Source organism: Gymnoscopelus braueri (genome assembly GCF_963280865.1).
Source record: "Gymnoscopelus braueri genome assembly, chromosome: 9".
NCBI lineage: Eukaryota > Metazoa > Chordata > Actinopteri > Myctophiformes > Myctophidae > Gymnoscopelus > Gymnoscopelus braueri.
In genome coordinates, this window is record NC_137610.1 from 28216815 (window position 1) to 28240811 (window position 23997).

General features: G+C 40.5%; 1 protein-coding gene across 1 annotated transcript in view; it reads right to left on the reverse strand.

Moving 5' to 3' along the window:
* Window positions 1-23997, reverse strand: part of nell2a (neural EGFL like 2a) — a gene marked incomplete at its 5' end in the record, with an annotated part of 218220 nt that overhangs the window by 24054 nt on the left and 170169 nt on the right. Inside the window, 2 exons of the mRNA XM_080438099.1 lie at window positions 1813-2006; window positions 10188-10328. Coding sequence (XP_080294225.1) covers window positions 1813-2006; window positions 10188-10328 — 335 coding nt within the window. The remainder of the gene's footprint in view (window positions 1-1812; window positions 2007-10187; window positions 10329-23997) is intronic.

Sequence of the window (23997 nt, forward strand, 5' to 3'; positions counted from 1 at the left end):
GGAACACACACACACACACACACACACACACACACACACACACACACACACACACACACACACACACACACACACACACACACACACACACACACACACACACACACACACACACACACACACACACACACACACACACACGGCATTAGGGTGAGTGAAACGCTGAATTATCAAGCACATGACTGGAACGTGATCTTATAATCAGGGGGAAAAATTAGGCATTTGTGTTGTTGATAGAATGCGCTTTCCACACCACCTGTTTCCACAAGCCTCTTCAATAAAGTCCAAATAAATCAAGACAACGGCACTAACAGAGATTTCTCGCCGAGGACGTGGCCAGAAATCTGAGAATGTTTGGCCTTTAACCACTTAATCCCTATACTTGGTTCACCGGAGTCCCACAGGGCTCTATACTTTTCACTCTATATTAAAGGACGACTTCACCCATTTTCAATCTATCTTCATATAATTGGTCCTCACTAATACTCATGATAAAATGGTACCATTTCTTTCTACTCGGTCTGTGGCTGTGGACAGTACAGAAACCCGTCTACCAGTGACATCATTGTTAGGCATTTTCTTTCCAACAAGATTTCATCTTTTATTTAGATTTTTATTAACACGAGAACAATGGCTTCTATTATTGCATTGCAACTTATCAGGAATAGAAAGCCTGCAGTTTCTATTAGATTGGTTTCCCCATCGATGATGTCACTGGTAGACGGGACTCAGAAGTGTCCACAGCCCTCCTCTGAGACACAGACCGAGTAGTTTTTTTTTTTTAACCATTTTATCATGAGCATTAGTGAGGACCAATTATATGAAGATATTGAAAATGGGTGAAGTCGTCCTTTAAATATCTTCACTGAGAAAGCAGATCTACGAGCTTGTAGATCTGAATCACGTCACATCGCGACACGTTGTGAGCTTTTTTTCCAAACATTTTTGCTAGTAGTAGCCAAATAGATCTGCTGTATTTGAAACTAAGAACAAAAAGTAAAACAAGAATTACCATTTGATTACATTTTGAAAATGTTTAAAATCTTTCGAAAATTTGGCTAGCCTAAGGGTTATTTGGCGAGGTTGAATAAATACAAGACAAAAGCATGGAAACATCATAATAATATGGTAAGCAGTGGGTTGAAATCCGCGCCCATCCACTTGTATGGAGTTTCTCACCCAGCGCATACTCCCTTTTCACCCCTTCTTCCGGGTTGGAAAATGTGATGGGCGGGGCCTATTTGGGGCCTATGTGACGCGTTTTGTGTCACCACCATGCGCAACTCCGTGAAGCTTGTGAGGAAGCTCGTGAGTCGAGCCCATTGGTCGAAACCGTTTTCGCTCGTTCATGTGTCTGGCCCCAGCCGTAATAAGCTGCAGTACCTATGATTGGCCAGCATGTCCACTGCTCCCTCTCGGTTCTGGGGGCTTGGTTGCAATGCTACAGTAGGTTTGAGCAGAGTGGAGCTGTCCATGGTGCCGAGTAGTGCTGGACATGTGAGCTCTGTCCATGGTTCTGAACTACATGAACCGTGGGCTGTCCATGGTGCTGAAATAGTGCTGGACAGGTGAGCTCTATCATCATCACGTTGACACGTTGTGAGCTTGTAGATTGGTTATTTTTGGGCGGAGAGATTTGTTGTAGACGTAAAAAGAAAAATCAGTCCAAGTACTGTTTCTGTCCGTTTTACTAAGATTAGAGGATTTAAGTGGTTAATTATATTTACCCCTTGACAGCTCCCATGATGCATGATCCCCCGTACGCGCACACACACACACACACACACAGACACACGTACACACAGCTCTCACCTGGCAGGAGCAGACGGAGCACCTATCGCTGTCCAGCACCCAGATCTGCCCGCTGTGCTTGACCTTGTTGTCGTGGATACAGTCTCCGGTGCAGTTGCGCCCGTGGGGGCACCGGCAGTCGTAGCCCCCCTCCAGGTTGAAGCACACCGTGTCGTTGGCGCAGGTGTTCCGCCCCGTCTTGCATTCGTTAATATCTGCAGAGGGGGTTGGGGGGTTGAAAGAGATGAATTGGGGGCATATGCTAGACACAGGTCACACCATTTTAATGCACGGCCCGTGGGAATAGCACTTATGTGTTGTTTTGTTTGTTTTGTTTCTTGAAAAAAAGCTGGCTCTTGCTTGACGCCCGATTTACGCTTACACATGCTTTTCTTTTTTAACAAGGTTTATGTTCAGTTTTTCACATAATCGTTGCTGTCGGGCAGAAACCTCTTATCTCCATATTCTAACTTTTTGTGTTTTTTTCGTAAATTTACGGCCTACTTGATCATACTACAGCGTCGCACAAAAGTAGCAGATCCACAAGCTGGAAACGCGGCGCGAAGCGACGCGTTTTGAGCTTGTGGATCTGCTACTTTTGTGGTTTTTGAATTTGAATCCTGAAAAGTTACAGTTTTGGACATTTGGTTTCCATCCGACAGAGACGATATACAACGCAAAGTGATGAATTGAATGATGAATTACACATTTTTCACAATGGATTAGTTTTAATTTCTCAACTCCAAAATCCCTCCCACACCTACCCACTTGCCCTCCCCACAACCATCCCTACTTTGAGAAACACTGATTTAGACATATTCTAGGTTTGACATTTACCTGGCATCCTACGGTTACATTACTTTATAGCCCTCCATTGTTTTCTTTGCACTCTATTTAATGACCATTTATCCTGTCATTTGTTCGACTAGGATTCCTTCCGTTTACTCTGATCTTACACTTTGTAAGTCGCTCTGGATACGAGTGTCTGCTAAGTGCTTAAATTGTAAACTGTAATGTCCTTCTCTCTCTCTCTCTCTCCACCGTCGTACCGATCCCTTTGAAAAACACTGACACACTCGAGCTTGATTTACAGCGCACTGCAAATAGGAAGGACGCTGATTTAGCAATACCACAATATACTGTAAAAAATACTCTGTTACTAAATAAAAAGCCCTGTATTCAACATCTACTTTGGCATCAAAATGTACTTGCAGCGGCAAAGTAAAAGTTTATTTGGCGAACCTTTTCGAAAATAGCAGATCTACAAGCTCACAGCGCATCGTGCTCACGTTGTGAGGTTGTATTTCTTTTAATAGACAAAGTATAAAATATGGCTTAATTGGTTAATGTTTGATTTGAATTAATAATCTAAATCTACAATGGTAACTTGCAAATTAAGTTTTCAAATAACTGTAATTAGTTAGGGAATCTTAGCAATATGTGTGGACCATCTGTGAAAAAATTTACTACCAATAGCTTTCTTCACCAATGTGTTCTTATAGGTGTCTAGAATCACCTCTCAATTAATGTAAACCCAAATCCTCGTGGAAAATCCTGGAGAGCCAATCAAAGTTAAGGAGCCCAGAGGGCTTGGGTGAAAAATATTCAAGTCTAAAATGAACTTGTGAGGTGTCTAACTAGGGGTTTTCAGGGGTGCTGAATCCATTCCAACCATTATTTTTTTGTAAAAATGTCTCCCTGGCCATCTAATTGGTATATTGGTTAATGTTAGTGTATAATCAGTGTATAATCAATGGTAGGGGATTGGGGTGTTATTGAATTGATTCTATTCTAAAAAATAAAATAAGAAAATATTGCTAAACACTTGATAAGAGTGTACACCTACTGTGCACATGCTCAGTGGGATACACTGTCTGCATGTGGGGAAGGAGCGGGAGTGTTGCATCCTGGCAAATATGTCTGGACGATTTTAAGGTACGGTAGTTTATCTACTTTTTGGCATCTATTTTCCTCTGCTGGCAAAACTTTTGATTACTGTGAATTTAGATGTCAATTTTCTCTAGCCTATTGCTTACATTGAACAACCATTAGTTAAACAATCATGACACTTGTCTTTTAGTAGACAACATGGAAGAGGATTCTGTAGCTTGTGGCTTAAAGGTATCATGACATTCATGTTTACACCACATTCAGAGTCTTTGTCCTGGTCCTTCAAACGTGTACAAAAAGTTTTAACTGAAAATTCCACTCCAGTGATTCACTGTAGGTGTTTTTGTCTCACATTTCTAAAGCCTTTTCAACTGCAATGAAAAAAGAAATCTTTGCCTGCGGGTGTCGCTGGTGAGGGATTTTGCCTGTCAATCATCGCCTCTGCTCCGCCCCCCCCAAAGGAAAGGATAGGGGAGGGGAGGGGCGAGGAGGAGAGTGGGCGGGATTAATCGACTGTGACCTCACTGTCGAAGGGCCAAGCTCAGATTACTTTTCAGCCTAATTATTCAGAAAACCCCAGACCACAGAAAATCCACTGAATGTTCAAAGTTCAGATTTTTTGGGTGTAATTGAGGTCATAAAACCCCCAAAAAAAAATAACAAATTAAAAAAGTGAAAATGAATGTCATCGAACCTTTAAGGTGCTTCATCTGTGGTGGTCCTGAGACTGAGATTCAAAAGCTCTCAAAAGTCACCCAAAAAGGCTATGCACAGATGTTGTCTTATTCTGAGAGTGTGGATGATGCAGCATTAATCAGAAGACTTCATGAGGACTGGAAAAACTGAGATGACCCCAAACTAAGATACCATTTGGAATGCAAAACCGAGCTATACAGTCGTGCAAGAAGTATATCCACTGGATATCGTACGTTTTTTTTCATTGTGATGAAAGTTGCCACTTGCAGATTTCAATCCTATTCTATGTTGTGAGTGACATCATAATTTAATAAAAACTTTAAACATAATCTATTCTTTAGAGCAAGATGAGGAAGTCCAACGGCCAGACAGGAAGAAAAGACGCAGGGCATTGTCTGGGTCAAGTAGTTCAAGTGCTAGCTGGCACACTTGATCTACCATAATACTTGCATCCTTTGCAATGAAGGTATCAATGTTGGCACATTGAAAAGAAACCCTGGTAAGTCTTTTGTATGTAAGATTAAATTAATTTTGATAATTGTTTGTCTTGCTCCTCATTGTAGGCTTCCACTCAAAGTCAAATAATTTAATCATGCACATACTGTATGTGGCTACCTTTTATCCAGACAGAGCTTGGCAGTTGTATCGTGCACCTGATAATGTCTACCAGGACCGACTAAAAAGGAGTTTGATGCAGAGAGCAAAGCGACGAGGTGATGACTGGGGACTTGAAGTCGCTGGTCGCCTGTCTGGTATTATAGATTTGGTGGCAGAAGAGGCAGTATATCATATTCGATGAAGAAGAGACTTTGAGAACCCTGTTACAAAGTCTGAGGTAACATTATATGGATACACAATACAGCTGTACAATACAACTCACATTTCTTATCCTTATTAGTCCCCCTCATTCCTGGACCCATATCAATCTAGCAGAATAATTTGTTTTGAAGTCAAAAGTTTCACTATTAAAAAATTATTCCCTGAGGATAAGAAATGTGAGTTGTATTGTACAGCTGTATTGTGTATCCATATAATGTTACCTCAGACTTTGTAACAGGGTTCTCAAAGTCTCTTCTGCATCGAATATGATATACTGCCACTTCTGCCACCAGGCGACCAGCGACTTCAAGTCCCCAGTCATCACCTCGTCGCTTTGCTCTCTGCATCAAACTCCTTTTCAGTCGGTCCTGGTAGACATTATCAGGTGCACGATACAACTGCCAAGCTCTGTCTGGATAAAAGGTAGCCACATACAGTATGTGCATGATTAAATTATTTGACTTTGAGTGGAAACCTACAATGAGGAGCAAGACAAACAATTATCAAAATTCATTTGAATCTTACATACAAAAGACTTACCAGGGTTTCTTTTCAATGTGCCAACATTGATACCTTCATTGCCAAGGATGCAAGTATTATGGTAGATCAAGTGTGCCAGCTAGCACTTGAACTACTTGACCCAGACAATGCCCTGCGTCTTTTCTTCCTGTCTGGCAGTTGGTCTTGCTCATCTTGCTCTAAAGAATAGATTATGTTTAAAGTTTTTATTAAATTATGATGTCACTCACAACATAGAATAGGATTGAAATCTGCAAGTGGCAACTTTCATCACAATGAAAAAGACGTACGATATCCAGTGGATATACTTCTTGCACGACTGTATAGCTCGGTTTTGCATTCCAAATGGTATCTTAGTTTGGGGTCATCTCAGTTTTTCCAGTCCTCATGAAGTCTTCTGATTAATGCTGCATCATCCACACTCTCAGAATAAGACAACATCTGTGCATAGCCTTTTTGGGTGACTTTTGAGAGCTTTTAAATCTCAGTCTCAGGACCACCACAGATGAAGCACCTTAAGCCACAAGCTACAGAATCCTCTTCCATGTTGTCTACTAAAAGACAAGTGTCATGATTGTTTAACTAATGGTTGTTCAATGTAAGCAATAGGCTAGAGAAAATTGACATCTAAATTCACAGTAATCAAAAGTTTTGCCAGCAGAGGAAAATAAATGCCAAAAAGTAGATAAACTACCGTACCTTAAAATCGTCCAGACATGGACAAGGATGCAACACTCCCGCTCCTTCCCCACATGCAGACAGTGTATCCCACTGAGCATGTGCACAGTAGGTGTACACTCTTATCAAGTGTTTAGCACTATTTTCTTATTTTATTTTTCAGAATAGAATCAATTCAACAACACCCCAATCCCCTACCATTGATTATACACTGATTATACACTAACAATAACCAATATACCAATATTAGATGGCCAGGGAGACATTTTTAATAAAAAATAATGGTTGGAATGGATTCAGCACCCCTGAAAACCCCTAGTTAGACACCTCACAAGTTCATTTTAGACTTGAATATTTTTCACCCAAGCCCTCTGGGCTCCTTAACTTTGATTGGCTCTCCAGGATTTTCCACGAGGATTTGGGTTTACATTAATTGAGAGGTGATTCTAGACACCTATAAGAACACATTGGTGAAGAAAGCTATTGGTAGTAATTTTTTTCACAGATGGTCCACACATATTGCTAAACTTCCCTAACTAAATGGACTATACTATATTTACCTCTGAGATTTAGCAGAGTAGAAGTATAAAGTATTGAAACATGTACATGCTCAAAGTAAAGTAAAAGTACCTCATAATTGTACTACATCATAACAGTAGTGTGTTCTACGAATACACACTATATACGTAGTATGCTCAACGTCTGCTAACCATCCCAGCGAGCGTTTCTGTACACGCAGGGGGAGAAGCCAGATACATTCAATGTTCTGTTGAAACGTCAGTATAACGCATTGTAAGGAATTATTCACACCTTCTATGTTCTATTCACAATCAACTACGATAGTCCAGAGGCCATCAACACATGTGTGAACAACTCCACCCCCGTCTCAGAGAACGAGAGAACTAACACTTGCATCACCCCCAGTCAAGCCCCCAGAACCCAGTGGTTTCATTGAAGCCAAATGGACATGGTGGCCATTCATGGTAGTGCAGGCGCGTGCAGGCCTGGGGCTTCAACACATGAACGAGGAAACGGTTTCGACCAATGGGCTCGACTCACGAGCATGCGCACGAGCTTGCGCACGGGGCTGCGCGCTTCTGTGACGCAAAGCGCGTCACTGTGACGCAAAACGCGTCACAGAAGTGACGCGTTTGGAGCCCCAAATAGGCCTCGCCCACCAAATTTCCAACCCGGAAGAAGGGTTCAAACAGGCCCATGCGCTGGGTGAGCAACTCAATGCAAGTGGATGGGAGGAGAATTCGGGTGCCCTCTCTATTATTTTTAACTCTATGCCCCCAGTCTAATTCATCTCTCACCCATGTGCACTGCAGGCAGTGCATCAGTATGCTAAACCTGGTCAGATCTTGGCTAGTATACTGAATGCTCTCAGTTATGTGTGGATGCATAATTATAGACCTATTGCTATAATAATAATAATAGGCTTCATTATTATTGTTATAGTGTGTTATTATATAGAGAATACAATTCGATTTATATTGTGGGTTAATAATTGATAGACCTACATGTTATTGTAATCTACAGGTTATTTCATTCAGCGAAAGTGCACATGCCGCCACTGCATCATACGATGCACAACGGTACCGTAACCCAGAAAAAAACTAAAAACAAAACACTTTGGGCCCATTTGCCGTAACCCTTACCCCTAAACGTTTTTTTGCCATTTTTTACTATTTTGAAAAATATTATTAAATAGTTCAAATAGACGATCTACAAGCTCACAACGTGTCGATGTAGATCGGCTAGTTGAATATTTAGGGGCCGAATAGGGCCCTTTCGTTCAAATTATAACAGCTTGGCAAAAAAACAACAACTCATATGACAGGTTATGGCTTCTTTCTTTCCTGAGACTGCATTTTGTGCGTTCTTTTTTTTTCTTCTTTTTTGTCTAGTCTGTCTCTCAATTGTCGGGCTGACAAGAGGAGCAGAGGCAGCACTATTCATCGCTGTCTGGGCAGAAACCTCTTATCTCCATATTCTAACTTTTTGTGGGTTTTCTTCCATAAATTAATGCCCTACTTGATCATACTACAGCGCTACAAGCTCGAAACGCGGCGCAAAGCGCCGCGTTTCGAGCTTGCGGCTCTGCTGCTTTTGCCATTTTTTTTATTTGAATCCTGAAAAGTAACAGTTTTGGACATATGAGGTTTCCACCCAGACAGAGACGAAGTGTTACAGTCTGGGGCTTCCGTTGTTTCTTTAGAATAGAGGGAGTTTTTATTTTGACAGCTGACACTCCTGCAGGCAGCCTGCATCACAGAGAGAATGTTCCGGAAACTGAGCAGGGCTGCAAAAAGGAAACAGACGTCTATAACCTATTCAAACCGGGAACGCATCTGTGTAACTACTTTATCCATTATTTTATACTTTGAGCTATTCAAAAATAGCAGATATACAAGCTCATACCGAGTGCCGCACTATGAGCTTGTAGATCTGCTATTTTTTGAAAAATCATGAACATTTGTGAAAATCTTTGAATATATATTTTTAAAGCAAACATTTGCAACTCAAATCTTTGCTTCTGGGGGGGTCCCTGGAACAACATATTTTGAGATGGGGGTCCGCGGCCAAATACTGTACATATAATTTTGGGTGGTCCTTGACATGAAAAAGCTTGAGAACCACTGATATTATAACAACATACGGTTTTCAGACTGTTAGGATTTAGAAGCCATTTGTAGATGCGTTCCCGGATTGAATGGGATAAGGGAAGGGGGGAAAAACAACCAACCAACCACCACAGTAATGACACCAGCAGCAATAATAGCTACTACCCACACAGTCCCAACAGAGTGTCTTATGAAACCTAAAACGTTTCTAAAAGGGGAAATCTCACCACAACGATATACAATTTACAATTCAGGCTCTTTAGCAGATGCTCTTACCCAGATGCGACTTACAATAAACGAGGAAAATGATCACATAAATATAGAATTCAGAGAGAACAGTGTAGTGCCTCAAGAAACTAGGATACCGGGTAAAAAAATGAACCTAGCATCTGTCTAAACAGCATGCTATATAATATATCATTCTGCACATTTAAACATATATAGAATACCCGGTAAACGATGAACTTGCTCAACCAAACAAAGACATGAGAACGATTGACCAACGTATGTCTACATACTGTAGTAGCCATATCCTGGTCAGTCAATTCATTCATTTTAATGTATATATTCATATTGCATTGTTTTATTTTTTGCCTGTGTATGTATGTAAAAACCTTAATAAAATGTAAAAGTATCAATACTTCAATATAGAAATACTGGCATCAAAATGTACTTAAACTACCAAAAATAAAAGTACTCATGCAGAATGTCCCATTTTATGTTTTCAAATGTATAAAAATCTTTTGAAAATAGCAGATCTACAAGCTTACAATTGTGGGCAGATTCACATTGTGAGCTTGTAGATCGGGTATTTTCAAATGGCCAAAATGTATATAGGGCTGAAGTGGTTAATGTATGTTTTGTAATAATAATCAATCTAAAAGGTAACTAGTAACTATAAGTTTTTAAATAAATGTAGTGGAGTGGAGTAAAAGTACAATATTTGGATCCAAGATGTAGTGGAGTAGAAGTAAAAGTATTGGAAATTGTAAATACTCAAATAGTACAAATATCTAAAACATTTACTTAAGTACATGTACATAGTTACTTTCCATCACTTTGTATGTTTCTACATGCTATTTAGCTGTCTTGTAGTTTACCTTGTATGAAACGTTCCTGGTTTATATCGTGGTGGAAGGGAGAAAAAAGAGGCAGGGTCCGGCTCACCTATACAGGACTCCCCATTGGTTGAGAACAAGCCGTTGTCATGGTAGCCATCACGACACTCACAGTGGTACCAGCCCGGCAGGTTGACACACGTAGCTTTGTTGTCACACTCCACGAAGCCATCGGCGCACTCGTCTATGTCTGGAGACAGAGACAACATGGTGTGTTAGACTAGCACTGGTTCAGCGTATACAGGGTATCTGCACATTTATAAAGTTCAAAAGTAATCAACAAACTATACTATGAAAAATGTTCAAACATTGTCCAAATTGTGAAATGTTACCTGAGAAAGAGCCAAAAATGTTGAGAATAATGTGAGCATGTAGATCCGCTATTTTCACAAGTTTTATCTGTAGAACCGAGTCAAACTAAATGTAAATGGGGGGGGGGGGGGACACGGTCAAGGTTGAGAACCACTGTGAGCAGTGATTCTCAACCTTTTCAGGCTGCGACCCCCCCCCCCCCCTCCCAAAAAAAGGGTGGGCACCCCCCACCCTGACAAGCACTTGGAATAGTAGGAGTTGAGGCTTTACATTTAGTTTGACTCGGTTCCACAGACAAACACTGTGAAAATAGCAGATCTACTAGACGAGACGAGACGAGAGTGTTCCCTGTCAGTAATCCATCCATATGTTATCAGTATTGGTTACACGTGTTGCCTTCTAAATGTGTCCAGCACCATGAATGGGCTATTGAACTTCATTCTTTGCCCAGTAGGCATTTTTCAGCATTGATTGATTCATAATTGATATAAAAAACGTGTCCTGCGTTCCAGAGGATGTGGTCCAAAGGGTCCATCGATTAAGCATGCTCTTACTGCCAGAGAAGGACATACATATCGATGAAAAGACAACGGGGGCATGAATGTTTCAAATGCAACAAGACTATTCTGGGAAGCCACAGGGACAGAGCCAGATTTGTATTTAGAAATGCCACTGGGCACCGCACAGCATGCACCACACATACACAATGAGTATGTGAGCAAACAAACAACAACAGTGGTGGAAAAAGTACTCACATTTTTTACTTAAGTAAAAGTATCAATACTGCAAATGTAATGTAAAAGTCTAGAATTCAAAACGTACTTGAGTAAAAGTACAAAAGTATTGGCATCAAAATGTACTTAAAGTACTCATCATGCAGAATGTCCCATTTCACAGGTTTTCAAATGTATAAAATGTATACAAATCTTTTGAAAATAGCCAATCTACAAGCTCACAATGCGTCTGAGCTTGTAGATCGGATATTTTCAAATGGAGGAAAGGGCTGAAGTGGTTAATGTATGTTTTGTAATAATAATCAAAATCTACAAAGTAACTAAAGTTTTCAAATAATTGTAGTGGATTAAAAAAAAAATCCCTCTGAGACGTACAGTAGTAGTGGAGTAGAAGTAAAAGTACTGAAAATCGGAGTACAGTACAGTATTTAAGTAAATGTACTTAGTTTCTTTCCACCACTGCAAACAAACGCACAGATACATTGACAGGCTCAAATCTCTGTCTGTCTGTCTGTCTGTCTGTCTGTCTATTCATCCACCTATATAATCTACCTACCCATTTGCATCAAGCCAGTATTCAGCTCAACTCAATTTGTTATAATAACAAACAACCCCAAAAGACACAAATCCAATATCCTTTTCAACAATTGGATGTATGCAAGTGTGGGAGACAGACTGCTATCACATGTCAACAAAGATGTTATTAAACTACAAAGGTGTACACAGTGGAGAGTAAATATTCTCTAGGCCAGGAGTATGTCTAGCCTAAATATGGACTTCTACATGGCTACAGACTGGCCATAGCCTGCAGTGGCAGAAAGTAACTAAGTACATTTACTCATTTACTGTACTTACTGTAAGTACAATTGGTATTTTGACTTGAGTATTTACTTTTTTCCCCCAATACAATTTATCCACTACATCTCAGAGGTAGAATTGTAATTTTTGCTCCACTACAATTATTTAAACATTTTAATTACACATTACACACATTATTTAGATTATTGTTACAAATCCTCCCGTTGATTTTACTATTTGAAGATCCGGATCCAGCCCGGGTTTTCTTCTTAATAAAAATTAGTACTGGGTATTGTCAGAATTCGTTTTGTTTGCGTTCGTTTAAGGTCTAAAAGAGCTCCTCCTGAATCAATGTAAGTCAAGGAGCATATTTTGAATTATCATTTTCTAGTCAATGGAGCAAATTATTTTTCATTTCTTGCCCACCTTTGTTGTTAAATCATAGCAAGGCAACTACACAACTCAAACCTCTACCAAAGTGTTCTAGCCCTTTAACCCATTAAGACTGGCAACGCATCTCTGTCATTTTAGATTTCTTTGGTTATTCAAAAATAGCAACGAGTGCCGTGCTATGAGCTTGTAGATCTGCCATTTTAGAAAAATCTTGAAAATGTGTGCAAATCTTTGAATATATATTTTTTAAAGAGAACATTTTGAACTCAAATCTTTGCTTCTGGGGATTCTACAAATGTCTTCTAAGGGCGCGCTCCCACCAAGAGTTGGCTGGCTGCTGTTTGCAGAATCTGCCAATGCATTGTCAATGCAAATGCGTTGATTCACGCAAGAGCAGATTTTTCCGCTAGCCGCGCAGACCTTGCGTTTATCTGCTCTCCGCGACTAAGCATAAAACTGCTGGAGGCAGGCGCTGATTTTCTCCCTCTGTCCAATCGGGTGAGTCGAAGGCGGACCGTCTCAAGACTCAGGAAGCAACATGGTGCTCAAGGCAGCAGGCACAGGCGGTGCGGGCTACGGGGAGGCTCCTGAAAGTGAGTGACAGGCGCGACACTCCCGTTTTTTAGAATCCGCTGGCTGCAAAAAACTGTGGCCGCGCACAACCTGCGTTTAACAGCGGCCAGCCAACTCTTGGTGGGAGCGCGCCCTAAATCCTAAAAGTTTTTTGAAAAAACTTACGTTGCTATAATCAGTGGTTCTCAAACATTTTCATGTCAAGGACCCCCAAAATGATATGTATTTGGCCGGCGACCCCCATCTCAAGATATTTTGTTCCAGGGACCCCCCCCCCCCAGAAGCAAAGATTTGAGTTAAAAATGTTCGCTTTAAAATAATATATATATTCAAAGATTAGCACATATTTTCACGATTTAAAAAAAATAGCAGATCTACAAGCTCATAGCGCGGCACTCGGTGCCGCGCTATGAGCTTGTAGATCTGCTATTTTTTTAATAGCCAAAGGAAAGAAAAAAAAATAACAGATGCTGTCCCGGTCTTAATGGGTTAAGTAAAAAAAAGAAAAGAAAACAGTGATGATTGCACAGGATGCATGGGACTGAGCTGGCATTACGAGAACGGCTGAATGCTGTGCTGTGCTGTGCTGTTCTGTGCCTGACCTTCTCCCTGCCTGCCTCCAGTGAGATGCCCCCACAGAGCTGTCCGGGCTGGCAGGCAGTCTCTCAGTCCCCCAGCAGCCAGGGCAGTAATAGGATTAAGATCTATTGGCTAATGAGCCCGCAGTCCTTTAATAGAATTTCTCCGGCAGATTAACCATTGATCAAATGTCGCACAGATTAGAGCCTTATCTATTTAAGAAACGCCCTGCAATTTATCTGAATACCCGTCATGAGTTTATGCACGAAACGGGCGAGGAGAGGCCATCGATCATTTCTTTAATGTATTTTCCGCACTGGAATGGGCTCAGTTCTGTGGTGTCTGATTTGTACTTGCTTGCGTGTTGCGTCATCAGTGATATGGAAGAAGTACTCACATGTTTTACTTAAGTAAAAGTATCAATACTGCAATGTAGATGTACTCCGTTATAGGGATGCACTGTCAAATAGGCCAACATCTAATCTAAGTAGACTACGATTAGTAGGACTCCTTCAAATGACCACTAGGACTCACTTCATTGAATACCTAACAAGATCACTGTATTATATTAGATTTATTATATATTATATTATAGCTATTTTATTGTATTAGATATTATGTTACCTGGATCATATACCACATATATCGGTATTGGTTGATATCGGTATCGGAAATTAGGAGTTGGACAATATTATACTCTGTTATAGGGATGCACTGTCAAATAGGCCAACATCTAATCTATCATTCAAATGACCACCAGTGAGTCCCGGGACTCACTTCATTGAAAACCTAACAACATCATATTAGATTTATTGGATATTGATATTATAACTATTTTATTTGATTAGATATGTGATGTTACCTGGATCATATATAACGCATATATCGGTATCGGTATTAGGAGTTGGACAATATCGGAATATCGGATATCGGCAAAAAAGTAGAAAGTATCAAGTAGAAGTAGAAGAAATGTAAGTAGAAGTCCCGGATTAAAACATTACTTAGTGTGTTTTTGTAATAATAATCAAAATCTACAAAGTAACTAGTTAACATAAATTACATAATTCTTTCATATAATTGTAGTGGAGTAAAAGTACAATATTTTCCTCTGAGATGTAGTGGGGTAGAAGTAAAAGTATTGATAATTGTAAATACTGAAGAAAGTAGAAATACCTCAAAATTGTACTTAAGTACAGTGCATGTACTTAGTTACTTTACACCACTGTGCGTCATACACTAAACATAGCAGATCTACAAGCTCACTCACAAAAGCACCTGGGAGAAACAGAGAGAAAGTAAGGATGGCAAAAATAATCTGCCAGAGAGCTGAACGGAAATGGAGCGAAAACCAATTACAAGTTGACTTTGAGATCTATGAAAATTCAATCTACTGTTATAACAAAGACAATTATGAAATCTGCCACACAAGACCCACATTTCTCAATCGACTAACACTAATCAGAATAATGCCTCATTCCTATTCTCTTCCATTGACAAACTGATTAATTCCTTCCTTCCAAATTTACCCCTCGTGAGTTTCTCTCTTCGACCAAATGTGATGAATTTGCTCTTTTCTTTTCAGGAAAATATTAGAGACAATATACTTCTTGCAGCAATATCTAAGCCTGCCTTTCTGTCAAATCCTTTTTTTTGGGGGGTATTTTTGGGGGCTTTTCTGCCTTTATTTAGATAGTGCAGTTGAGATGGACAGCAAACCGGAGAGAGAGACGGGGAGAGAGACACGCAGCAAAGGTCGTCAGGCTCAGGAATCAAACCTGCGACTCGCTGCATTAGAGCCTATATGTGGTACACGCCTTAACCACTCTGTCAAATCTATATACAGTCATGATCTCTATGTCTCTGCTCTCACCTGTTGACCCATTCAATCGCATCTGTGATAACATTTCTAACTCCAATATTTGCTTCTCTGGAACAAAATATTTTCCTTGACATGGAAAAAGTTGGAGCACCACTGATACAGCATCATAAATTCTTACAAAAAAACTGTTAGGGTTTAGAAGACATTTGTCGAATCCCCAGAAGCAAATATTTGAGTTAAAAATGTTCGCTTAAAAATATATATTTAAAGAATTGCACACAGTTTCATGATTTTTCAAAAATAGCAGATCTACAAGCTCGTAGCGCGGCACTTAAGTATAAAGAATGACACAGATGCGTTGAATGGGTTAACTCTAGTGATCAGGAGGAAGTCATTCAGTGCCTATAAGTCTTGTTCACTTGATTCCATCCCTACCAAACTGTTCACAACACTCCTAGATCTGCTATTTTCGATGCGTGACACCGGCACACAACTAAAGTATACTGTAGATCAAGCTTCCAGACGGAGATTCCTTTTCAGACAGTATGGGTGCAGAGAGACAGGGGAGCGAGCAGAGAGAGAGAAAGCGATACTTCTTTTCAATCTAAGCACTTAGCAGACACTCACTTATCCTGAACAACTTACAGAGTGTAAGATCAGAGTAAATGGAATGAATCAGTCATCAAACGACAGGGTAAATGGTCACGTAAATAGAGCGCAAAGAAAACAAATGAAGTGCTTTACAAAGTGACTAGAATACCAGGTAAACATCAAACCTAGGAAGTGTGTAAACAACACACTATCTGAACAACTTAGCATTTGTGGTCAAGCTATAACATAACTTATGTGGACAAGTAACCAACATGCATCTGCATGGTAAAAAGAGACACATTTTAGCAGGACCTAAACCAATGATGTCATGATGGGGTCTGTGCCTGATCTATGTCTTACCAGGCACAGTCACCAAGGTGCCCATGCTCTATTATGTCTTCAAAAGCAAGGTGCTTTTAAAGACAGTGATTTTTTTCAATTTTGACCTGCGCTTTGTCCGTTTGGTGGAAAGCAGATAACCTTGTTTTTTCCTCTTGTGAGGAGGGATCAAAGGGACACTTCTCATAAAGTGGAGTGCAGCCTCTGGAAAGACAAAATAATACACAAAACATTATAACTGGCCCTTACTCTGGAAAAATACAACAATATAACAATTCCCTCGGCTGCTGAAGACAACATCGTATGGCTTTGTTGACGTCGGTGAATTTCAGATGAAATGGCAGAGCTGCAGGTATTGTATTGGCAGCATAAAAAAAGAAATGGACTCTATTATATGCTTCTCTCCATAATAATGACGTATGACCTACACTTGATAATACTTTGAAAGAGACGTCTAGAAATACATACACGTTCGCCTATTTTAAGGTAGTTTCATTCAAACGTTTCAAAGGCTTCACAGTCCGAGTCATAAGAAGAGAGGGTAAAAAAAAAAGCTATTACTCGATCCTCTTCCTTTATTGACCAGCGCTGTCAACTGCGATTATGGCACAATGCGTCTGAGTGTTTGTCAAAGTGACAACGCTTGGGAAATTACAGCTCATCTCCACACAGCGAGAGGAACTTTGAAACGGCCTATTCACACCTTAGACAACATTGTATTGACCACAATGAACACTTGCGAAGTGTTTGCACGTGTGCATTTGTCTGTGTGGGTGTATGTGTGTGTGTACTTGTATTACTATACTTGTGAGGGCCAAATGTCTCCACAAGTACAATTTGAGAAATAGACAGTGAGTGAGGACCAATTTCTTGGTCTTCACAAGAGACATTTACTTTACAATTACAAAGATTATACAGTACATGCTGGCATTCATTTTCAAAGGAAACCAGCGCCATGAAGCATACAAGCATGAAGCAGCATCCGGCGTTTGTAGCTGCTACAAAAGATACAAAGATACAAATTGAAGTTGGGCCGAGTTCAACTTCCAGATACAAAGATACAAAACTATAACTGTAGCTCCGATGACGGACGCACGCTTGATGACGTCAACGACCGTGTTGAGCAGCACAGAAAGCGACAGAGCGACAAATTTGCTGTGTATCGGTGTATCTTTGTATCTGTCCGTGTGAGCGCAGCATCATACTCAGTTGTGTGCCGTATCGCTCACTGAAAGTGAATACCGCTGCCGTCGGGCAGAAACCTCCTATATCCATATTTTCGTAAATTAACGCCCTACTGGATCATACTACAGCGTCACACAAAAGCAGCAAAAGTAGCAGATCCACAAGCTCGAAACGGAGCGTGAAGCGTTTTGAGCTTGTAGATCTGCTACTTTTTAATGTGAATCCTGAAAAGTAACACTTTTGGACATAAGAGGTTTCCCCCCCGACAGAGACGATATAATGCATGCCTGAGTTCATGGCCATAGATTTGTGCAGCAGTGCGGAGGCGTTAAAGCATATACTGTATATAGAAGATACTGTATATAGAAGTCTGTTGTCACAGAACATATTTCTGTCCTGATCTCTGTGTTATTTTTCAGTTTCCCTGCCCAAAGCCTGTTATACAATACTAACAATCGAAACAGTCAAGTGTGAAGTAAATAGAAGCATAGTGTTATAGTTTGACATGGCAGCTTTCACCCAACACAAACTTGGAATCCATTGTTTAAAAGTAAAAAATACAATGTTTAACTCAAACCTATATCCTGAGATATTATACTGCACTTAAAGGTGCAGAAAGTGATATTTTCTTGTGAAAATAACTGTTAATCATTTTCAGGTTGGGATACCAACTGCTATATCGTCTCTGTCGGCTGGAAACGGTCCAAAACGGTTAAAATAATTCAAAACGCGTTGCTTTGCGCCGCGTTTCGCTTTGCGCCGTGTTTCAAGCTTGTAGATCTGCAACTTTTGATGCTTTTGTGTGACGCTCTAGTGTGATCAAGTACCTACCTACAAGTATCTACCTCTCCTTCACTCCTCTCCTCTTCTCTGCTCACTGCCTGCCTCCCTCCCTCTCTCTCTCTCCCTCTGTGTTTACATACAGTCCTTTGCTTTTTACTGTATGTCCTGAGCCAAACCCGTCCCTCTCTTCCTCATCATCTTTGCGGTGTTGTACTGACAGCTGAAACACAAGCGCTCCAATGCCCTCCGCTCTTTAGCTTCCTGTGCGTCCTCTCTCTCTCTCTCTCTAGCTTTGACTGACATATCGTCCAGAGGGATGACGAGAGAGAGAGAGAGAGATTTTTCTGCAGTGTGACAGCATCTCTGATGCTACTGCGTGTAAACAGCAAACTCCTTAACCCATTCAATCTGGGAACTCTCTGACATTTTAGATTTCTTTGGCTATATAAAAATAGCAGATATACAAGCTCATAGTGCTTATAGCTTGTAGATCTACTATTTAAAAAAAATTCGTGATTTGTTTTGCAAATCTTTCATTATATACTTTTAAAGTGAACATTTGTTAAATATTTTGTTCCAGGGACTCCCAAAAGCAAAGATGATTTGAGTTACAAATGTTTGCTTTAAAAATATATATACTCAAAGATTTGCACAACTTTTCACGATTTTTCAAAAATAGCAGATCTACAAGCTCACTCGGTGCCGCACTATGAGCTTCTAGATCTGCTATTTTTGAATAGCCAAATAAATCTAAAATGACAGAGATGTGTTCCCGGATTGAATGGGTTAACTGTGTACATTTCCACTGTGTACATCTCTACTATACACTGTGTACATCTCTACTATACACTGTGTACATCGCCCATACACTGTGTTCATCTCCCATCACTTTGACAGAGTGAAAAAAACCACAACGCTGAACCTATTCAGCTCTAGCTGGGAGCTGCTGTGATATCTTCCACAACCATCCATTTCTCCAGGCAAGGCAAGGCAGCCTTTTGTAATGCAGAGAGCGGATGAGTAATAGTTGTTAATTAGATACACACAGGCTTTGTTCGCGTGTGACTCCACACTCCAGGGCACATGTACGTATGTACGTCTTTTGCACCAGAAAATGTAACTAATCTATTTAATTGTTTGAAAAATAATCAATAATCTATTTGAATAAAAACAAATCGAGTCGGGTGACATTTCTAATTTTCCCCTTTAAATTTTTTTTAATAGCAGATCTGGAAGCTCACACACATGACGCACCATCTGAGTTGGCAAGCCATGGGGGGGCGTAATAGTTGATCACCTGTTTCCAAAATGCACACATTATTAGTGGGCTGGCTACTGCTACTGCAAAAAAAATTATATGGAGATGAGAGGTTTCTGCCTGACAGCAACGATATACACTAACCCAGGGCGGATAAGCCTGATTTAAACTTTGTCGTACGAAGGTGTACCGAAAACAGCCGATCTACAGCATACAAGGTCGGAGAGGAGAGGAGAGGAGAGGAGAGGGAATTTAAAGGACGAGTGAAAAGCACAAATGGAACGTGTGCTGAGGTTAGCCTGGCGTATTGACTGGGGCTTGGGAGCACAACCAGGACAGACAAACAATTTGTTCTCCCAGAACCTCATTTACATTGAGGTCATGATCCAGGTAGCATGGCGGCCAGCCAGCCAGCCAGACAGACAGGCAGACAGGCAGACAGGCAGACAGGCAGACAGGCAGACAGGCAGACAGGCAGACAGGCAGACAGGCAGACAGGCAGACAGACAGACAGACAGGCAGACAGGCAGACAGGCAGACTGAATAACTAGTGGAGGCAGACAGAGTGGCACGGACAGAGGAAAAGGTAAATCACAGGCAGACAGACAGTGTACATACAGATACGCAGGGAAAATATTGTGCGAGCCAAATTGATACGGGTAGAAAGAGACAGATAGGCTGAGTAAATGTGTCTCTGAGAGACAGTCACACACACAGTCACACACACACACAGAGTCACACACACACACACACACACACACACACACACACGCACACACAATCAGGCTTATCTGGCCTGAACGGCGCTATAGGAGAGACTTAGCGCCGGCTCAATAGATATTATTTAGGCTAGATACCAGCTATGTTGCCAGATTTCGCGAGAGAAATAAGCAACCAAGGTTTATGAAAACAAGCCCCCAAAAAAGCGACTATAGGTCATATGAGCACTTTAACCCTACATCCATCGGATATTTGAAAATAGCCGATCTACAAGCTCACAACGCGCCGTGATGCGACGCATTGTGAGCTTGTAGATCTGCAATTTAACAATAAGGGAGGGGGGGGGGGGGGGTCAGTGGACAAATACATATTAATTTGGGGAGTGACATGAAAATGTTTGGTAGCACTTGCTATGTGCATCCTATGTGTATAACGTATCATGAACATACTTATAAGGCATTATAATCTTCTCATAGCCCTGTATAATCAGATTTATAAGAGCTCATAAATACTCATAATGCTTTATAACCATAACACATTATAAGGCCTTTTATAATGACTTATAAGTATCAAGTGTTATAATACTTCATAATTGCTGCCAAATTGGTAACAGCTGCTATGCATCCCAAATTAATTCTCATAGTTATAATCCATTATAATCAATTGATAATGCTTTATTATCACTGTTATAATGTGTCATAACCATTATAATGCATTATTATAATGCATTATATTAAAATTATAAGTTATTATAAGTGGTCATATTTGTTACTTTATGATCATTTTATAAGGCTTTATTATCACGTTTATAAGGCCTTATTATCACTGTTATAGTGCATTATAATTATTGTTACAATACATTACACTATGATCATAAGTTATTATAAGTTGCCATTTGTTACTTTATGATAATTTAATAATGTTGTATTATAACGTATAAAATACCTTATATTCACTGTTATAACGCATTTGAATCACTGTTATAATGCCTTATTATCACTTATAATGCATTATAACTGATTATAATGCATTATAGCAGTGACAATAAAGGGATTGATTATAATGGATTATAACTATGAGAATACATTTTGGGTTCCATAGCAAGTGTTACCAAGTGGGTAGCAATTATGAAGTATTATAATACTTGACATTATAAGTCATTATAACATGCTGTATAATGTGTTATGATTGCATTATACGTTGTTATGAATATTTATAACTGTAATCATCATGTGTTATAAGCATAATACAATGCATTTATACCTGAACTTATAAGTCATTATAACAAGCTTTATAATGTGTTATGGTTATAAAGCATTATGATTATTTATAAGCTCTTATAAATATGATTATAAAGGATTATGATCAGATTACAATGCCTTATAAGTATGTGTATAATGCGTTATACACATGGGATGCATAGCAAGTGCTACCAAATGTTTTTTTGCCAAAATGTTTGAGAACATTTTAGAAATAAGCAACAAGCAACTTTACAGAAAAACAAGCCCAAAGTCGCTTAGAATAAACGGACATGGCAACACTGCTAGATGCCCGTGAGTTGAAATACAGTGGGAACTGTTGTTGTCGTATTATGCAATTGTAGGCAATGAAAACACCCTCCACTTTGTAAACTGTGAGATTTCCCCCAGGGCTGCCTCCTCCCACCACCTTCCTCTCACTCACAGGTAGTGAATATTTAAAACCACATTAATTCCTCACCCCCTGACAGCTCCCAGGATGCATCACTCCTTCCTTCGCTCTGTCTCCCTCTCTCTCTCTCTCACACACACACACACACACACACACACACATATACACACACACGCGCACACACTTTTGCTTGCACGATTTACCCACAATGCCTGGGGGTCTGTGACTGCATAAACTCGACGTGGCGTGTTTAAGCACAATGATTATGTATTCATTATTTATTTAGAGGGGGTCCTCGGCAAAGCGCGCACTCCATCACCCGTAATTAGTGTGTCTTAATTAGGCCCCGCTAATGGCCGGAGCCTGTCGTTTAAGCCCCGGCGCAGAGCCCGCTGCTCGTGGCTAAATGACACATCTCCCAGGGATTGTTGCTGTAGCTCCTATAGCTACACATGGCTGGCTGACTGCAGAACTATTAGTGAAAACTAGACTAAAAGGAAATGAGACAAAACAAAACAAAGCACGGCTGTTCTAAAAGAGTAGGTGGATATGCCACCCCTGCCTGGGCCCTCAGGTGACATGAGTGATTCGCTGACAGTGTATTCCTTAATTTATACTTTGCGTCGTGTACCGAATATAGCCTCTCTCCCATCCATTCTTCTCCTCTCTTCTCTTCTCTTCTCCTCTCGTCTCCTCTCTCCTCGTTTTCTCCACTAATCACCTTCTTGCTTTTTTTCCTCGTCTGTCATCTCATATTTTCACATCCATCCTCCCCCTCTTTACTTCTCATTCTCTCTCTGTCTCTATCTATCTCTCTCCCCCCCTCTCTCCCCCCCTCTCTCTCTCTTTACCCCCCCCCCCATGGCATTACATCAGTCCCCTCCATCCTCTTTATTTGCTCTCCCTCTCTATTTCATCCTCTGTTCTGCACCAATGTTATTATAGTTTATCATTTCTCATTATTACTTTTGTATTTCATTCAGACTTTTTGTTTTCAATTTCAGTTTAGCTTTGATTAGGTTTTCAAAGTGGGTGTGCTGTTTTATTTTTTATTTTTAGGATAAATAAATAATATGAGGTAGTCAGGGGTGAGATTGTACAAGCTCAGAAAAATTATGAATTAGGACACTTTGGCAGAGTTGTGTAGCTACTAGCTACCTTGTCATGACTAGTGAGATATATTGCTCCATTGCGCAGTTGATTAGAAACTAATAATCCAAAGAATAGCGTCTCATTGACTTTGTACAGTGACAGCTCTCAAAGTCACTCTTTTTGCACATAAACAAACAAACAAAGCTGATTCTGACCACTTCATAACATCACAAAACCCAGCAGAGCATTTGTTTTGAATAAAAACTTCATGTTGATTTAGCCATTTGCTGTGGAAAAAGATAGGAAAAAAAGACCCGGATCTGGATCTTCAAATAGTCAAATCAACAGGAAGTTAACATTTTGTCATTTAAGTCTTGTTTGTCTTTAAGTTAGTTAAGAGATTTGGTGTGTAGACAGGGGCGAAAAAAGCAGTCCAAGTACAGAGCCAGCTCTTTAATCATTTAAACCCCAGCATCCGAATTCTGGGAAAATAGCAGATCGACAAGTTCACAACACGTCACATTGTGAGCTTGTCGATTTTACCACCGGGCTCGGTGGCGCGGTGGTAAAGTGCCTGTCCACCACTGTGGAGGTTGTTGGTTCAAATCCACCGTGGTGCATTCGGCTTTGTCGAGCGTCTATGCGAACACAATTAGCCCGTGTTCTCGGGGAGGGAAGCCGGGCGGGGAGGGTGGTGATAATAGTCACTGTATGTAATACTACGGGCTGGCGGCGGTGCTTGTCAGCAGGGAGTGTTGGGCGGGAGGAGTAGGACGAAGGCTCTGCGTCCTCCCGGTGGGGGCTCCTCTGGTAGGTGAGTCAGTAGGATACAACAGCAGTGACAACACAGAAATATGTGAGGGGAGGAATCGATTGGTATAACGACTAAATGAGAAAAAGGGGTAAAAAAGCAACAACAAATGAAGAAAACAGAAAATTCACTAATGTAGAGCCCTGAGGGACTGCGCTAAAAAAAAATCAGTTTTAAATGGTTAACTATAATGACCCTTCTCTACTCCCCCCCCCCCCCCCC